The sequence below is a fragment of the Mercenaria mercenaria genome, chromosome 1, assembly GCF_021730395.1.
Source record: "Mercenaria mercenaria strain notata chromosome 1, MADL_Memer_1, whole genome shotgun sequence".
Classification (NCBI taxonomy): Eukaryota; Metazoa; Mollusca; class Bivalvia; order Venerida; family Veneridae; genus Mercenaria; species Mercenaria mercenaria.
Genome location: NC_069361.1, coordinates 74,689,149 through 74,706,027, shown reverse-complemented (window position 1 = coordinate 74,706,027; position 16,879 = coordinate 74,689,149). Strand labels below are relative to the sequence as shown.

General features: G+C 36.3%; 1 protein-coding gene across 7 annotated transcripts; it reads right to left on the bottom strand.

Moving 5' to 3' along the window:
• Positions 1 to 11,247: 11,247 nt before the first annotated feature.
• LOC123565117 (uncharacterized) lies at positions 11,248 to 16,416 on the bottom strand. Of its 7 annotated transcripts, none has more exons than XR_008372363.1 (4): positions 16,315 to 16,416; positions 15,172 to 16,187; positions 13,960 to 14,694; positions 11,248 to 12,373 (listed from the first exon to the last, which is right to left on the bottom strand). XR_008372363.1 is itself a non-coding variant. In XM_053551081.1 (3 exons), exons 1-2 carry the CDS (start codon positions 16,217 to 16,219, stop codon positions 14,642 to 14,644), a joined length of 1,101 nt encoding a protein of 366 aa, XP_053407056.1. In that variant the 5' UTR covers positions 16,220 to 16,308; the 3' UTR covers positions 11,248 to 14,036; positions 14,605 to 14,641. The 7 variants fall into 7 exon arrangements, 2 of the variants coding, with proteins under 2 accessions (XP_053407056.1, XP_053407051.1); XR_008372360.1 differs by lacking the exon at positions 16,315 to 16,416 and having other exon boundaries at positions 13,960 to 14,036; positions 14,605 to 14,694; positions 15,172 to 16,308; XR_008372361.1 differs by lacking the exon at positions 16,315 to 16,416 and having other exon boundaries at positions 14,886 to 16,308.
• Positions 16,417 to 16,879: the final 463 nt, after the last annotated feature.

Below are 16,879 nucleotides of genomic sequence, written 5' to 3'. Positions count from 1 at the left end.
ATCTTCATGAAAATTGGTCAGAACGTTCATCTTGATGATATCTAGGTCAAGTTCGAAACTGGGTTACGTGCCTTCAAAAACTAGGTCAGTAGGTCAAATAATAGAAAAACCTTGTGACCTCTCTAAAGGCCATATTTTTCATGGGATCTGTATGAAAGTTGGTCTGAATGTTCATCTTGATGATATCTAGGTCAGGTTCGAAACTGGGTCACGTGCGGTCAAAAACTAGGTCAGTAGGTCTAAAAATAGAAAAACCTTGTGACCTCTCTAGAGGCCATATATTTCTCGAGATCTTCATGAAAATTGGTCAGAATGTTCACCTTGATGATATCTAGGTCAAGTTTGAAAGTGGGTCACGTGCCTTAAAAAACTAGGTCAGTAGGTCAAATAATAGAAAAACCTTGTGACCTCTCTAGAGGCCAAATTTTTCATGGGATCTGTATGAAAATTGGTCTGAATGTTCATCTTGATGATATCTAGGTCAAGTTCGAAAGTGGGTCACGTGCCGTCAAAAACTAGGTCAGTAGGTCAAATAATAGAAAAACCTTGTGACCTCTCTAGAGGCCATATTTTTCATGGGATCTGTATGAAAATTGGTCTGAATGTTCATCTTGATGATATCTAGGTCAGGTTCGAAACTGGGTCAACTGCGGTCAAAAACAAGGTCAGTAGGTCTAAAATTATTAAAATCTTTTGACCTCTCTAGAGGCCATATTTTTCAATGGATCTTCATGAAAATTGATCTGAATGTTCACCTTGATGATATCTAGGTCAGTTTTGAAACTGGGTCACGTGCAGTCAAAAACTAGGCCAGTAGGTATAAAAATAGAAAAACCTTGTGACCTCTCTAGAGGCCATATTTTTCAAGAGATCTTAATGAAAATTAGGGAGAATGTTCACCTTGATGATATCTAGGTAAAGTTCAAAACAGGGTCATGTACCTTCGAAAACTAGGTCAATAGGTCAAATAATAGAAAAACCTTGTGACCTCTCTAGAGACCATATTTTTCAATAGATCTTCATGAAAATTGGTCAGAATTTTTATCTTGATAATATCTAGTTCAAGTTCAAAACTGGATCACATGAGCTCAAAAACTAGGTCACTATGTCAAATAATAGAAAAAACGACGTCATACTCAAAACTGGGTCATGTGGGAAGAGGTGAGCGATTCAGGACCATCATGGTCCTCTTGTTTTAATGTATCAGTTTAGCTGAAAGTTGGGGTCTGTAAATCTAAATTTGCTGAAAAATTATGGTTTACTCAAAAGTAATGGATTGGCAATATCCATATCATTACGCCCTTTGTGATATTTCAGCATCTTTCAGCCAACAACCACAGAGAAAACTGAAATCACATTCAGAGAATGCAAGATTGCATAAGAAAAATATTGTCATTATGGGTCGACAACATTAAATGAGGTGTTTTGGTATATCTACTAAAGTGGATTTTCTTTGAAAAACTACCAGTACTTGAATTTTTTCAATCAGTAGAGCTTTTTCAATTTATCACCCTTACACCAGCATCACAATTTTTTGCATACTAGTAGGTTCCTCAAGAAGAGCTGTCACAGAAGACAACACGCTCAACTATTTCAAAGCTGGACAGTGAAACAGGGCATAGATCAGGAAGCAATTGTTTGAAGTCTGTTTCAGATGTATTTAGTAATAACATAGGTAGTCAAAGTGTATGAAAACTTAAGTATAAAAGTGACATATTTCAAGGAATATTTCTGGAAGAGTAATACACCATCTGTCATATCATGAGGCTAATCATGTGAAACAACTATTCTTAATTTGAATCAAATCTATATAGAAATATAATAAACTGAGATAGAGCAAAAGTTCATAAAAAGTTTAACCTGAAATTTTAATTACAAGAGGGCCATGATGGCCCTATATCGCTCACCTGTTATCATTGCACTTGAGGACAAGAAGGTCCTCAGAAAAAATACCTAAGTCCAAAGGACAGGAACAACAAAGGAAAGAAATTTAACCAAAAAGAAAAAAAATTCTCACAAGGTATAGATATGTCAAAATACACCTAAAAATTGGAGGTACCATCCATGTTGTACCACAGAAAAGTGGTCTCGGTTTTTCCCTACGGCCAATAATAAAAAAGTTACTAAAATAAGCTATTTATAGTAATGTAAAAGGGAAGTAATTAAAAAAAAATATATTGTAAGTGGACAAAAGAAGGATCTGCCAAATAAATCTGTTGACATAAATGAAATTTCAGATCAGTATCTTCATTAGTTATGGAGATATAACAATTTTAATTTGAAATAAAGGGAGGTAATTTGACATAAAATCAGCCCATAGTTATCTACCCTGATTGTCTCAGTCCAACTAATAACAATAATGAAATTTCAAATAAGTATTGTCATTGTCTCAGTCCAACTAATAACAATAATGAAATTTCAAGTAAGTCCTGTAAGTACTTACTGATATAAATCCATTTTGATTACAATCAGGGGAGGTAATCAGATATAAAATAACTCTGGAACATATGATTGGATCTGATTTGTCATGGAATCCAAGATTTATTGTTGTTGAAGATATTTTGGAAGTTTGTATCAAATAAAACCTTAAATGAAGTCTCTATATGGCTGCAAAAGCCAGAATAGCCAATTTTGGACCTTTAAGGGGCCATAACTCTGGAACCCAAGATGGAATCTGGCAAGTTGAAGAAAGGAACCGAGATCTTATGGTGATACAAGTTGTGTGCAAGTTTGGTTAAAATAAAATCATAAATGAAGCTGCTATTGTGCAGACAAGGTCAAAACAGCTAATTTTGGCCCTTTCAGGGGCCATAACTCTGGAACCCATAGTGGGATCTGGCCAGTTCAAGAAAGGAACTGTGATCTTATGGTGATACAAGTTGTGTGCAAGTTTGGTTAAAATAAAATCATAAATGAAACCACTATCGTGCAGACAAGAAATTGTTGACGGACTGACGACGGACGAAGGGTGATCACAAAAGCTCACCTTGTCACTATGTGACAGGTGAGCTAAAAATGGGGAAATAATTCATCAGTGCAAGTTATGTGGCCTTTTTCTACATGACAAATGTGAGGATGTGGAATAGCTATTTTAAGTTTGAATCAAATTCCTTCTGTAATAAGAGAGACATTGTGAAAATGCATCAAAATGAACTTTTAATTTCTCAGTAGAGGGCATAACTCATGAACAATCGACAATGGACGCCAGATACCGGACCATCTGCCTACACGTACAGCTCACCCTGAACCCTCGATTCAGTTGAGCTAAAATGGGGAAATTATTCTTGAAACATTAGTATGAGAGTTATGGCACTTCAGTCATTTGATGTAACTAGAAGATGCTTTTGTAGAAAAGCGCATGTCTCCCCCAAAGCAAAATAGTAATAGGCAAAAAGTTAATAGGAGACTGGAGACTTGGCTGCAAAAGGGATCATCTACTCAGCATGTCCAATCACCTCTAAGTTTCAACATTCTTGGTCAAGTTGTTCACAAGTTATGGACTGGAAATGGTTTTCCAGTGTTCTGGCCCCTGTGAGCTGGACCTTTGATCGAGTGGCCCTAAAATCAATAAGGGTCATTTACTCGCATGTCCTATCATCCTATGAAGTTTCAACATTCTTTGTCAAGTGGTTCTCAAGTTATTGATCGGAAAGAATTTTCCATGTTAATGCCCCTGCTTTCAACCTTAACACGCCTTCAGCATCACAGAATGCCCTTGCTTTTATTTTGTCATAATTTTGCCCCTTCTTAACTTGGGATTTCAAGTTAAAGTTTTGCATGTTAACAGCTTTCTCAGAAACTACTAGGTTAACTGCTTGTGAACTTCATACATCTCTTTCCACACCAGATGACCTCACATATCCTTCCCTTAGTGTGAGAGGAGTTGGACACACAAGATTTTTCTCTTTATTCTACACAGCAAAACTATCGAAGGGCCATAACTGCGGTAAAATTAGTCACAGAAAAAATTCAATCCTTTTTGCGGTCATCTGCACATCAAGCTTGTCCATCTGTGAAAGTCTGAAGCAAATCAAGCTAATAGTGTGGGAGGACAAAATCTGGGACATACTGACAGTACAGATAGCAGCAATGCTATATGCCCCTCACATAAATGTGGGGACATAACAAGTGACCCACTTGGAGCAGGGCTGATCTTGACCTAACAGTTAGGATTTGAACAAACTTGGAAGAGGACCATTATCCAATAATACATGCCAAGTATCTAAGCTCAGGGCAAAGAATTCTTTTTTCTTATGTAAGTCTGTAAAACAATTAAACCCCAGAGCAAGCAAAGTTTGACCCTAGTGACATGATCTTAAACAGGAGCTGTCCATAAGACAGCGCGTTCCACTATTCGGCGATTTGACAGTAAAAATGAATTTATGTCTCAATTTAAAACAAGAGGGCCATGAAGGCCCTGTATCGCTCACCTGACCTATTGACCTAAAGATCATCAAGATTAACATTCTGACCAAGTTTCATTAAGATATGGCATAAATGTGGCCTCTAGTGTTAACTAGCTTTTCCTTAGATTTGACCCGGTGACCTAGTTTTTGACCAGACATGACCCAGATTCGAACTTGACCTAAAGATCATCAAGTTTAACATTCTGACTAAGTTCCATGAAGATATAATCATAAATGTGGCCTCTAGAATGTTAACAAGCTTTTCCTTTGATTTGACCTAGTGACCTAGTTTTTGACCCCACCTGACCCAGATTTGAACTTGACCTATATATCATCAAGATTAACATTCTGACCAAGTTTCATTCGGATATGGTCATAAATGTGGCCTCTAAAGTGTTAACTAGCTTTTCCTTTGATTTGACCCGGTGACACCAGATGACCCAATATCGAACTCGTCCAAGATTTTATTGAGAATAACAGTCTGACCAAGTTTCATTAAGTTCGGGCCAAAATTGTGACCTCTAGACTGTTAACAAGCTTTTCCCCTGATTTGACCTTGTGACCTAGCTTTTGATCCCAGATGACCCAATATCGAACTCATCCAAGATTTTATTGAGTGTTACATTCTGACCTAGTTTCATTAAGATTGGGTCAAATATGTGACCTCTAGGGTGTTAACAAGCTTTTCCTTTGATTTGACCTGGCCCCGTGTTCACAAAACATTTATCGGTCTCAGCTGAGTTTGAGTTTGAAATTTTGATATCAGTTTTACGAAAACTTCAAGGTTAAATACCAACTGAGAATAATCATCAATACTGAATAGTCACTTCAAAATGGTTAGTAACTTAAAATTAAGTTTAAACCATGCTATTTAGATACAAATGACAAATAAAGTTTCATTATCAAACTCAGCTGAGTCTGAAATTGTTTTGTGAACACGGGGCCTGGTGACCAAGTTTTTGATCCCAGATGACCCAATTTCGAACTCTTCCAAGATTTTATTAAGGGTAACATTCTGACCAAGTTTCATTAAGATTGGGCCAAAAATGTGACCTCTAGTGTATCAAATTGTTGACAACGGATGGACGGACGACGGACACAGGGCGTTCACAAAAGCTCACCTTCGAGCACCAAGTGCTCAGGTGAGCTAAAAAACAAGAGCTGTCACTAATGGTGACAAATGCCCCCGCAGTGCCTTGACCTTTGACCTGGTGACCTTGACCTTTGACCCCAAAGTCAATAGGGGTCATGTACTCAATAAGTACTATTAGCATGTGAAGTTTGAAGGTCCTGGGTGCAGTGGTTCACGAGTAAAGGGCCGTCATGCAAAAAGTTAACATTGGCCCCTGTGACCTTGACTTTTGATCTGGTGACCCCAAAGTTAGTATGGGTAGTGTACTCAATAAGTTCTATCAGCATGTGAAGTTTGAAGGTCCTGGGTGCAGTGGTTTGCGAGTAAAGTGCCTTCATGCAAAATGTTAACGTTGGGCCCTGTGACCTTGACCTGTGACCTGGTGACCCCAAAGTCAGTACTGGTTGTGTACTCAATGAGTACTATCAGCAGGTGAAGTTTGAAGGTCCTGGGTGCAGTGGTTCGCGAGTAAAGTGCCTTCATGCAAGAAGTTAACGTTGGTCCCTGTGACCTTGATCTTTGACCTGGTGACCCCAAAGCCAGTAGGGGTAGTGTACTCGATGAGTACTATCAGCATGTGAAGTTTGAAGGTCCTGGGTGCAGTGGTTCACGAGTAAAGTGCCTTCATGCAAAATGTTAACGTTGGGCCCTGTGACCTTGACCTTTGACCCCAAAGTCAGTAGGGGTCGTGTACTCAATGAGTACTATCAGCATATGAAGTTTGAAGGTCCTGGGTGTAGTGGTTCGCGAGTAAAGTGCCTTCATGCAAAAAGTTAACGTTGTGATTAACGAATGAACGGGCGGACAGTTGAAAACTAATATGCCTCCCTTCGGGGGCATAAAAATATTAAGTATGAAAGGGGCATAATTTGGTCAAAAATACAAATCAGAGTTATGGGGATGCAGATGATGATGATAAAGATACATTTTAAGTTTCAAGTTATCTTATACTGTACAGAAGTTATATCCAGAAAGTGAAGATTGCCAAAAAACTTAAAGTATGAAAGGGGCATATGTCAAAAATACAATTAGAGTTATGGGGATTGTAACCACACATTCAGATGATGATTATAAAGAAACATTTTTAATTTCAAGTCATTATCTTTTAAAGTAAACAAGAGCTGTCTCCATAGGATGACACATGCCCCTGATGGCACTTTGAATGAATAGTTATGGCCGATGTTAGAGTTTAGGACCTTTGACCTACGGACCTGGGTCTTGCGCGCGGCACGTCTTCTTACTGTGTCACACATTCATGCGTAGTTATTTTAAAATCCATGCATGAATGACAAAGATATGGACCGGACATGCCCATCATTGCACTATCATGAAATATGACCTTTAACGTCTAAGTGTGACCTTGACCTTTGAGCTACGGACCTGGCTCTTGCGCGCGACACGTCGTCTTACTGTGGTACACATTCATGTCCAATAATTTTAAAATCCATGCATGAATGACAAATATATGGACCGGACACGCCCATCAATGCACTATCATGAAAAATGACCTTTAACGTCTAAGTGTGACCTTGACCTTTGAGCTACGGACCTGGGTCTTGCGCGCGACACGTCGTCTTACTGTGGTACACATTCATGCCAAGTTATTTGAAAATCCATCCATGGATGACAAAGATATGGACCGGACACGAAAATTGCGGACAGACAGACCAACGGTTCAAAAACTATATGCCTCCCTTCGGGGACATAAAAAGAGATGTCTATAAATGAAGCTTTCGAAAAAAATTAACATGAAAATAATTCCAAGTATAACAACTTGGTGACCTTGACCTTGGGTATAATGGGCCCAGCCCCTGCATATACTTTGTTTGTATGCTGGACAATGTTTATGTGAAGTTACAGTAATATATAAGCAATAGTAACAAAGAATTGACAGAAAAACAAAGGTTGCCGAAAAACTTTAACCTTAAAAATAACCAAAGTATAACACCCTGGTGACCTTGACCTTGGGTATAATGGCCCCAGCCCCTGCACATAAATTGTTTGTATGCTGGACAATGTTTATAAGAAGTTACAGTAAGGTATAAGCAATAGTAACAAAGATATGAAAGAAAAACAAAGGTTGCCGAAAAACTTAACCAAGAAAGTGACACGCAGACGCCGGGGCGAGTAGAAAAGCACCCCTATTCTCCAAATAGTGGAGCTAAAAGCTTGTTTCAAGAACAGCAGTCAATTGTATATACACAAGGCAGTCTGAAAGACCGCTATATCCCCCACCACTGTTATGGGTAGTGAAGGGTTAATGGTATATGGTGGAAGCTTTGACATTGTTAAGTATATTTCATAGTCCATGTACGACAACATGAATGAATTTAAAAATCCTTCATGGGGTTTAGGAGATACAGAGCGGACAAAAAATGGAAGGCTCAAACCTTTGACCTTGAGTTTAGACCTTGACTTTCAGCCAACATGTTGACTCAGGAGTTCTACACATCGTCTTGATGAGGTCATCATTTGACCACCCAAGTTTCATGAAAATCCTTCAAGGGTTCTACACATCGTCTTGATGAAGTGATCATTTGACCAAAGTTTCATGAAAATCCTTCAAGCGGTTTAAGAGATACAGGTTGGACACAAAATGGAAGGCTCAAACCTTTGACCTTGAGCCGACATGGCTGTCTCATGAGTTCTACACATCATCTTGATAAGGTGATCACTTGACCAAAGTTTCATGAAAATCCTTGAAGGGGTTTAGGAGATACAGATTGGACACAAAATGGAAGGTTCAAACCTTTTACCTTGAGCTGACATGGCTGACTCACAAGTTCTACACATCGTCTTGATGAGGTGATAATTTGACCGGTTTCATGAAAAGCCTTCAAGGGGTTTAGGAGATACAGAGCAGACAAAAAATGTTACGGACGGACGGAGACCATTCCTATAACCCCCTACTACTAGTGGCGGGGGATTAACAAGAGCTGTCCATAAGACAGCCAAGCTCGACTATTCGAAATACTGTCACAGAAGCAGGAAATTATTACCCAAAATGTTAAATATCAAAAGAGTTTTAAGTTCGAAAGGGGACATAATTTGACCAAAATACATATCAGAGTTATGGGACTTGATGCTATCAACTAGTTTTATAACCCCGAAGAAACATGTTAAGTTTCAATTCAATATCTGCATTAGTTTTGGGGATAGTAACTTGCATGTAAAACTTTAACCAGAATTTTCTAAGTCCAAAAGGGGGCATAATTTGCTCAAAATACATGTTAAGAGTTATGGAACTTGATCCAGTGAGGTTGGTAATTGACCTAGAAAAAGAATAAATAAGTTTCAAAGCTATATGCCTTTTGGTAATAGCTGTATGTACTTGCACGCAAAACTTTAACCAGGATTTTCTAAGTCCAAAAGGGGGGCATAATTTGCCCAAAATACATGTCAGAGTTATGGGACTTGGTGCTATCAACTAGTTTTATAACCCGGAAGACACATGTGAAGTTTCAATTTAATATCTGTAGTAGTTTTGGAGATAGTTACTTGCATGTAAAACTTTAACCAGGATTTTCTGAGTCCAAAAGGGGGCATAATTTGGCCAAAATGCATGTCAGAGTTATTGGACTTGACCCAGTGAGGTAGGTAATTGATCTAGAAAAAGAAAAAATAAGTTTCAAATCTATATGCCTTTTAGTAATAGCTGTATGTACTTGCACGCAAAACTTTAACCAGAATTTTCTAAGTCCAAAAGGGGGCATAATTTGGCCAAAATGAAGGTCAGAGTTATGGGACTTGGTGCTATCAACTAGTTTTATAACCCCGAAGACACATGTGAAGTTCCAATTCAATATCTGCATTAGTTTTGGAGATAGTAACTTGCATGTAAAACTTTAACCAGAATTTTCTAAGTCCAAAAGGGGGCATAATTTGCTCAAAATACATGTTAGAGTTATGGAACTTGACCCAGTGAGGTTGGTAATTGACCTAGAAAAAGAATAAATAAGTTTAAAAGCTATATGCTTTTAAATGATAGCTGTATGTACTTGCATGCAAAAACTTAACCAAGGTGTGACGCCGACGCCGACGCCGACGCCGACGCCGACGCCGACGCCAGGGTGAGTAGAATAGCTAGACTATTCTTCGAATAGTCGAGCTAAAAATATCTAAGCTCTGGATCCTGCAGCTTCAGAATAGAAGATTGTTAATGTTTCTAAAACAAATGACCCTGGGCAAGGTCAAGTTTAACCCCAAAGGCATGATTTGAACAAACATGACAGTGGACCAATGCAAAATATCTAAGTTCAGGTCATTATGATTGAGAAGAAATCAATTTTCCCTTAACAAGTTGATGTAAAACAAGTGAACCCCAGGGGAGGGCCAGTATTGATTTAAACAAAATTGGTAGAGGACTACTGCACAGTGCTAAATACCATATACCTAAGCTCCAAGCCTTGTGATTAAGACACTTTTTAAAAGTTTTCCCTTTAGGTTGCCACTGCAACCAGAATTCTGCACAGAATGGAATTCTTTCAACTCTCACATGTTAGAGAACCATCCAGGCAAAGCTTCATCAACTTACAGCATTTGGTTTCAGTGGTGTTGTTTGAATAAGACGACTGACACCCTACAGACGAAGATTGATCACAATAGCTCACCCCTAGCACTTCATGTTCAGGCAAATTAAAATAGATTAGAAGTAGCAAATTGGACCTTTAAACAGACATAACTTTTACCAAATTGTATTTAGCCATGGAAATGCTAACAGTATGCAAAATTAGCCATGGAACTGAGCATCCTTTCAATGTTTGGTTGAAATCCCATCAGTAGTTTCAGACTAGTAATCGAGATGACGTTTTATAACAGACCAACAGACAAGACAAAATGAACATATGTCCACACATGTAGGGACATATAACAAATGACCACCAAGTTTGGGTCAAGCTTTATATAAATTTGATACAAGTTCCTTAAATATGCAACATAGCCAATTTTTCAGTTATGCGATGTAGAACAATTTATCCCCAAGGCCAGACCTCTTCAAACCACACTGTGTCAATAGAGGTTCAATGGATGATACTAAATACCAAATACCAACATTACACAGATTTTTAAACTTGATCCCACATACAAGTCTGTATAAAAGTATGTGGACCGGTGGCTGACAAGTCGTTTGAGATCATACTATTTTTAGCTCTGGTGGTCCCTGACCCCTTTGTTCAGTTAAGCTGTCATTTGATTATGTATGGTGAGTTACAAAAACAGCTCTTCCCAGTGGTTTATGAGGCAGACACACTTCAGCCATTTGATCTTAGACTAAAGTTAGTTACCTGGGTTGTGCACCTTGCATGTAATTTTGAGTATTCCAACAATTTAGACAATATCATGCAGACACCAAGTTAAGCTATTTGACCTTGAACTTCAAGTTTGACCTTGGACCTACTGAACTGGGTTGTGCTCTTTGCACATCATCTTTATTCATAAAATAAATAATTGGTGCTAGTTCTGTTAAGATCTGCACAGCAGTTAAGTACGGAGCAGACGAATTACAGCCCGACACTGTGACTCCAATATAGTCGACCTGGGTGTGTATCTACATTTTTATGATAAGATTTTGAGTATCTCTAACTTGACAAAGTGCGAACATACTGCTTTAAAGGATATAAATATTGTACAACCATAGAATTTATTTACATGTAAGGTTAGCAAGATACTGTTCTGCACTGAAATGCAGCAAATAAAATAAAATAAAACAAATTCAATTTACAACATATTTATTTAACAAACTACGATTTTACAAGATACCTGGTTCAAATTATACAATCAAAACTGGGTGCAAAGTGAAAGAAGACTAAATCTACTACCTAAAATATTGCAAAGTAAAGTCGTAAAGTCCTATCAATATAATACATGTGTATGAAAAATAATTCAAAAAGTTCTACTCGTATACTGCATTAATTCCGATTTGGACGAAGCCTGTATCCATGAACTACAGCATGCAGCTAAATATATTAACATTTTTTTTCAATATCAAAACTTACATGTGATAGAAGACATTTAAATTCATTTGCATTGAAAGCTCAAACAACTTTGATGGAAACAAAATGGAACAAGACATCAGTTGGTGTTTTAAATGACAAAACTGATGTATAATCTACACTTCTTTTTCCTTTATACATGGCAACATACCTTGTTGTCCAGCATGAAACCATTCCCATGGCAACTGACTCACAAATTTTCTAGATTTTACAGTGATATGTGTAGCTATAGAAAATGCACTGTATAAATAAATTAAAACATACAATCTCATATTTAAACTAAGAACTCTTACTGAAAATGTTATAATGAAAACATATCAAAAAATTCCTATTAAATTTTATCAGTTTCATACCGAAGTATAATGATATATCAACTGAAATTGTGTAATAAAATCTTCCAAACAAATTGCCTTTCTCTGAAGAATGACCAAGTTGTAAAAGTATCAACTGATTATTGGAAAATAAAACTGTTAAGATTTTTTCCCCATTTTTAATAAGGAAACAAAAGTCAATTTGTAAATGACATGCCCCAAAAGTCAACATATATATATATGGTATGCATGGCATTATGATCTTTACACAACAGAATTTCTGAAATAATTCTGCACCAATAAACTGTTCTTCTTATAACTTTTTTTCAGTGTGTTTAACACACTTCGTGGTTCTTTTTAGATGCAGAAAATTAATTTCGAGTATCCACAGAACATTCATTACTACTTTCGAGTTTCAATGAGCCTAATCTAGCCTACCTGACATGGGAATGGTTTCTATACTTACAAACGCAAAAGACGGATCTGTATCCAGCCCCTAGGCAGGTGTTATAGGGGCTCGCCTTCCAGTTTTATCTGACAAAATAACAGAACTATCCAATATTACATGCTCAAATACAATATTTCACAATAATAATGTATCAAAAATTTTGTAATAATAGAAGATAACATGGTTCGAATTCTGCTTGATCTGCTTGCACTTTTTTCTACTGGCTAAGAAAATGAACCTGCAATTTTCAATCTGCATTTTTTAATCCACCTATCGGAACTAAAAATCCAAGTTAAAAATTCCAGCAACTCATATTTTGTGCTATCATGTATAGTTTTGAATTACAGATTTCTAAAGAAACAAGTGTCATGATCACCCCAAGCCGCTCACCTAAGAAATGTTATTTGGTTAAGATTCATGAGAAAAAGTTGATTCAAGGTTTTCTTTTTAGCTCTAGCAGGGCTGCAGGGGTTATTTGGAATTTAACCAATTGAGAAAAGTCCATTCAAGGATGCTAGTATGGACCAAGTTTGGTCATGACAATAAGTAGTATCCATGTTCAGTGAAAATCCAATTAGTGGCTCATTAAAGGATTTATATGTTTAGATCTGGCAGCCCCTGATCAAGGTCAAATTGGTCCAAACAAAACTGAGAGAGTTCTGTAAAAGGATGCTACAGACCAAGTTCGGTGAAGATCTATCAAGAATCTTTGAGAATCCGAGAAGAAATTGTTTAAAGATTTTTTATTTTTGGCTCTAGTTGCAGCTGAAAGAGGTCACGTGGCCCATCTGAACAAAACTGAGGGATGATCTACATGTAGCCAGTGAGGATGCTACAAAGTTGAAGTAACTCTGGCTAAATGTTTCATGTTTATGTAAATTATGATAAAAGATGCAGGACAATCCACGTATACTAATAGCTCGCCCTCAACGTTTAGTTCAACTTATAATCCGAAAATTTCACTTCCATTCCATGAATGTGAACTTAAATTTGAACCAAGGATAATATGAAGGAAAAAAAATTGATACTGAAATTCGCAAGGATATAAACATATAGAAACATTTTCCACTGACAAAAACAAATGTGAATTATCACAAAAATGTCCAAAATTTTCAGAAAGACGTAAAATGCAGGAGCAAGTTTCAACTTACACTGAACACATTTTGATCCAAAGGTTTTCCTCGAAGTATTTTTAAAACCAAATCTTCGGAGAGTACCAATCAATTTTTAATTAATCTTTAATACACCTTGACTCACACATTTTACTCAAATAATTGGAGAAAAACATGTCTTACCATTATTGACAAACAAACTTAATAATAAATTAAAAAGCTTTTATTTTGGAAAATCTAAAGGCTGTTTTTCAGATTCTAGATTCTGAGAAGTATTGCATTTATTTTATGCTTGAAATCAGCCATGCAGAAAAAAATGATAAAAATTAAGGTTTTTTTTAATCCTGCATTAGTCATTATCTGTTCCTGCATACATAGTATTTTGTTCGGAATTTGAAAAGTTAAATAGTTTACAATAAAGAAACAACATATGCTGTATAGTAAAAATTTGAAATAATGAAATATATGCATGAAATTCACGGTAACTAATTCAACAATGTACATGAATGTATACAAACAAGTGTTTACAACAACAAAATAAAATTGTGAAGAACAATTACCATTATTTCAAGTTATTCTATTGAAAACTAAACCCTTTTGCTTCTCATATTTACTCATCGCTTCTCAGCTCTGCCCACTGAAAGAGAAAGTAAGATAAACATTGAAATAAACAACAATGTAAGATTGTGAGCCCCGCCCCACCCATTTAACTTAACTTAACCCAAATTCCCCAATTATTTTTGTAAATGTTAATAACTAATAACTTCTTAATCAAATATTCAATTGACATTTTAACTTTAAACTTTAAATTTCAACATTTTCAGACTCTTTATGATATGCTGGTACTAAAAATTACAATACTACAGTACTGATATATACTAAGAATCTGCACATAGACCTATGGTACTTTTTATTTTTTATATAATGTAGTCAAAAAATTTGCCATTTGTTTCATTTTCATGTATTCAATTCCCCATAAATAATAAATGCTGAAAAAGAACATTTTTCTCGAACTATTAAATGGAGTTGAACATTTTTATACTATTTTACAAATTAATAATACAAAAGGAATTAAATCTGCTTTTAAATACTGGTAAAAGTATGTGCAAATCAATCTTAAGTGAATAAATCTTAATCTTTCAACTCCATTTCATGTTCAAGAATGATTATCAACAGTAAACATTTATAAGAAAAATGACACAGACCATTTATTTGGTCATACTACACCGTGCTATCAGCAGTTTACTTTCTCTCTTCCTTAACAGTATAATCTTTTACAGCTACATCAATCATTGCTGCAAGGTAAAACATAGATTGTTCAGCAGAAATATACAGAAAAACATACAACAAATAAATATCTACAGTTCCAATATGTTTTTTTTCCAAACAACTGTTAATACTGAATTACAAATATACCAGACTGTAATAATATACATAATTACATTATTGGTACTTTTACTGTTATGCCAGTTATGAATCTATTTACATAAAATTATACTGGTCCACTTTACAGCAGTTGATTTCCAGACACTGCACACATTTTTTACACACTTCCATCCTTTGTTGTAATGGGCTTGCAAATAGTAAACACTAGAATTCACCCACATTCTGTGCATATCACACCTTAACTCCTTTATTTCAACCACATCACAATTTGTATTTTTGCCAAGGTGAATATACATTTTGTAAATAGTGGAAAACACTCCTCATCTAAAATGGCTTACAACATGGCATGCAGAAAACATTTCAACTTCTGAAATAGGTATGATCACCTGCTTTACTCCAAGCATTGCTAGCACTTTCAGCACAAATAGAACACAATTCCAAAGACACTTTATTGTTACTGACATGAAGGCACACACCCCCAGCACCATCAACTTCATCTGGACTTGAACATGGCGTCAGGGGAGGACTAAAGTCTTCTGCCATGGACTCCTCAGTATCTTTCTTGGCTTTTTTATGGGACCCTGTTGCCCTAACATAAATGCCTTTAGGTGTCTTTTCATAATTGTCATTTTCATCTAAAGACCTTTTCTTAGAATTATTGTCCTCAATTTTATTTGAATTTAAGTCTTCGATTTGCTCAATTGTTTGGAGTGATGAAGTGAATGCAACACCCTTAGTGGCATGAATATTGTTTAAAAGAGCTGAAATACATGACTGATTTGCTAACACATTACGCAGATATTTTATTTCTTTTTGCATCAATTCACATTGCTTTGACTTTGCTTCAAGTTTAGTTTTCAGATCAAAGTTTTCATTTTTTACACTTTCCAAATTATTTTCAAGACTTTTAACATACTGTTTCTTTTTCTCACGGTTTTCTCTAGCAATAATTGCATTTTTGTTCATACATTTTTCAGGATTTTTACCACTATTTGGATTTTCAAGTGAATTTTGTCTCTTTATTTCTACTTGTGAGGATTTCATATTGACAGTACTCGAGCACATTAATGGAGGACGACTGTACACAGATTGTTTACAGGTGCTTTTTATGTTATCCTTTGTACTAACAACAGGTTTAGTTGATGACCTTGTTAATCTGACTGACTCCTGTAATTCACTAACTTCTTTCATCAAGTTTTCTTGTGTTTTAGAAAGATAATCTAAAATTTCATCACTCTCACTATCTGAGTTGTTACAACTCATAACTTCAGTGAATATATCGGTACTGCTTTTGTCCGTAACGTCTGACAGAAGTGTAGCGAACAGGGTCCCTGTTACGCCAAAGTCGCCGTCTACAAGATCTTCAGTCCCCGCTTCAAGCTCCACACAAACTTCTGGTTCACTGTCCAAAAAGGAATTACAGGGGTCTAGCATTATGGTAGTTTATTGAGGAATAATTTAATTCAAAAGTCTGCAGCGTTGTCAGATCAAAAAACAGTAAACTTGACCAATTATTCCCAATTCCTTACCAGGTTTTTCTTCCCTTTGTCTTCTCTCTCAAAAATGGCGTTCAACGTAAGCAAAGCGTTTGGTATCACGTGACTTGATGGCGTGGTCTAAATTCTGAGATCCCGGAAACCTATCGTACGGCATTAACAAAAATTAACCACCAATTCAAAAATGTACATGGAACCTGAGTGTAAAAACTGGGGATACAACCTTCGCGTAGGAATATTGTCAAACAAGCTATACGGATAAGGGGAAAAAAAACAAATAAAGCAGGGAAAGCCGTGTTCTAAAAACGTAGCCTCCCCAAACGTGCACACGATCAACACATGCACACCACACACACAAAGCAAACACACAAGGGCAAAAACAAACAATGTGTAAAGTAACACTGTGTAACAACAAAGTAACACTGTAACACAGTGTAACAACAAAGTAACACCGTGTTGGAATTTACTGTTTGTCCGTTCTGATTGGTCAGTCATCATGTAAACAAACCCAAGAAGTGATTTTTTTTCAAAATTGAATTTTTTTACTGCATTTACAGTAGATCTATTTCATTTTGCATTTCAACGAAATTTGCTACAT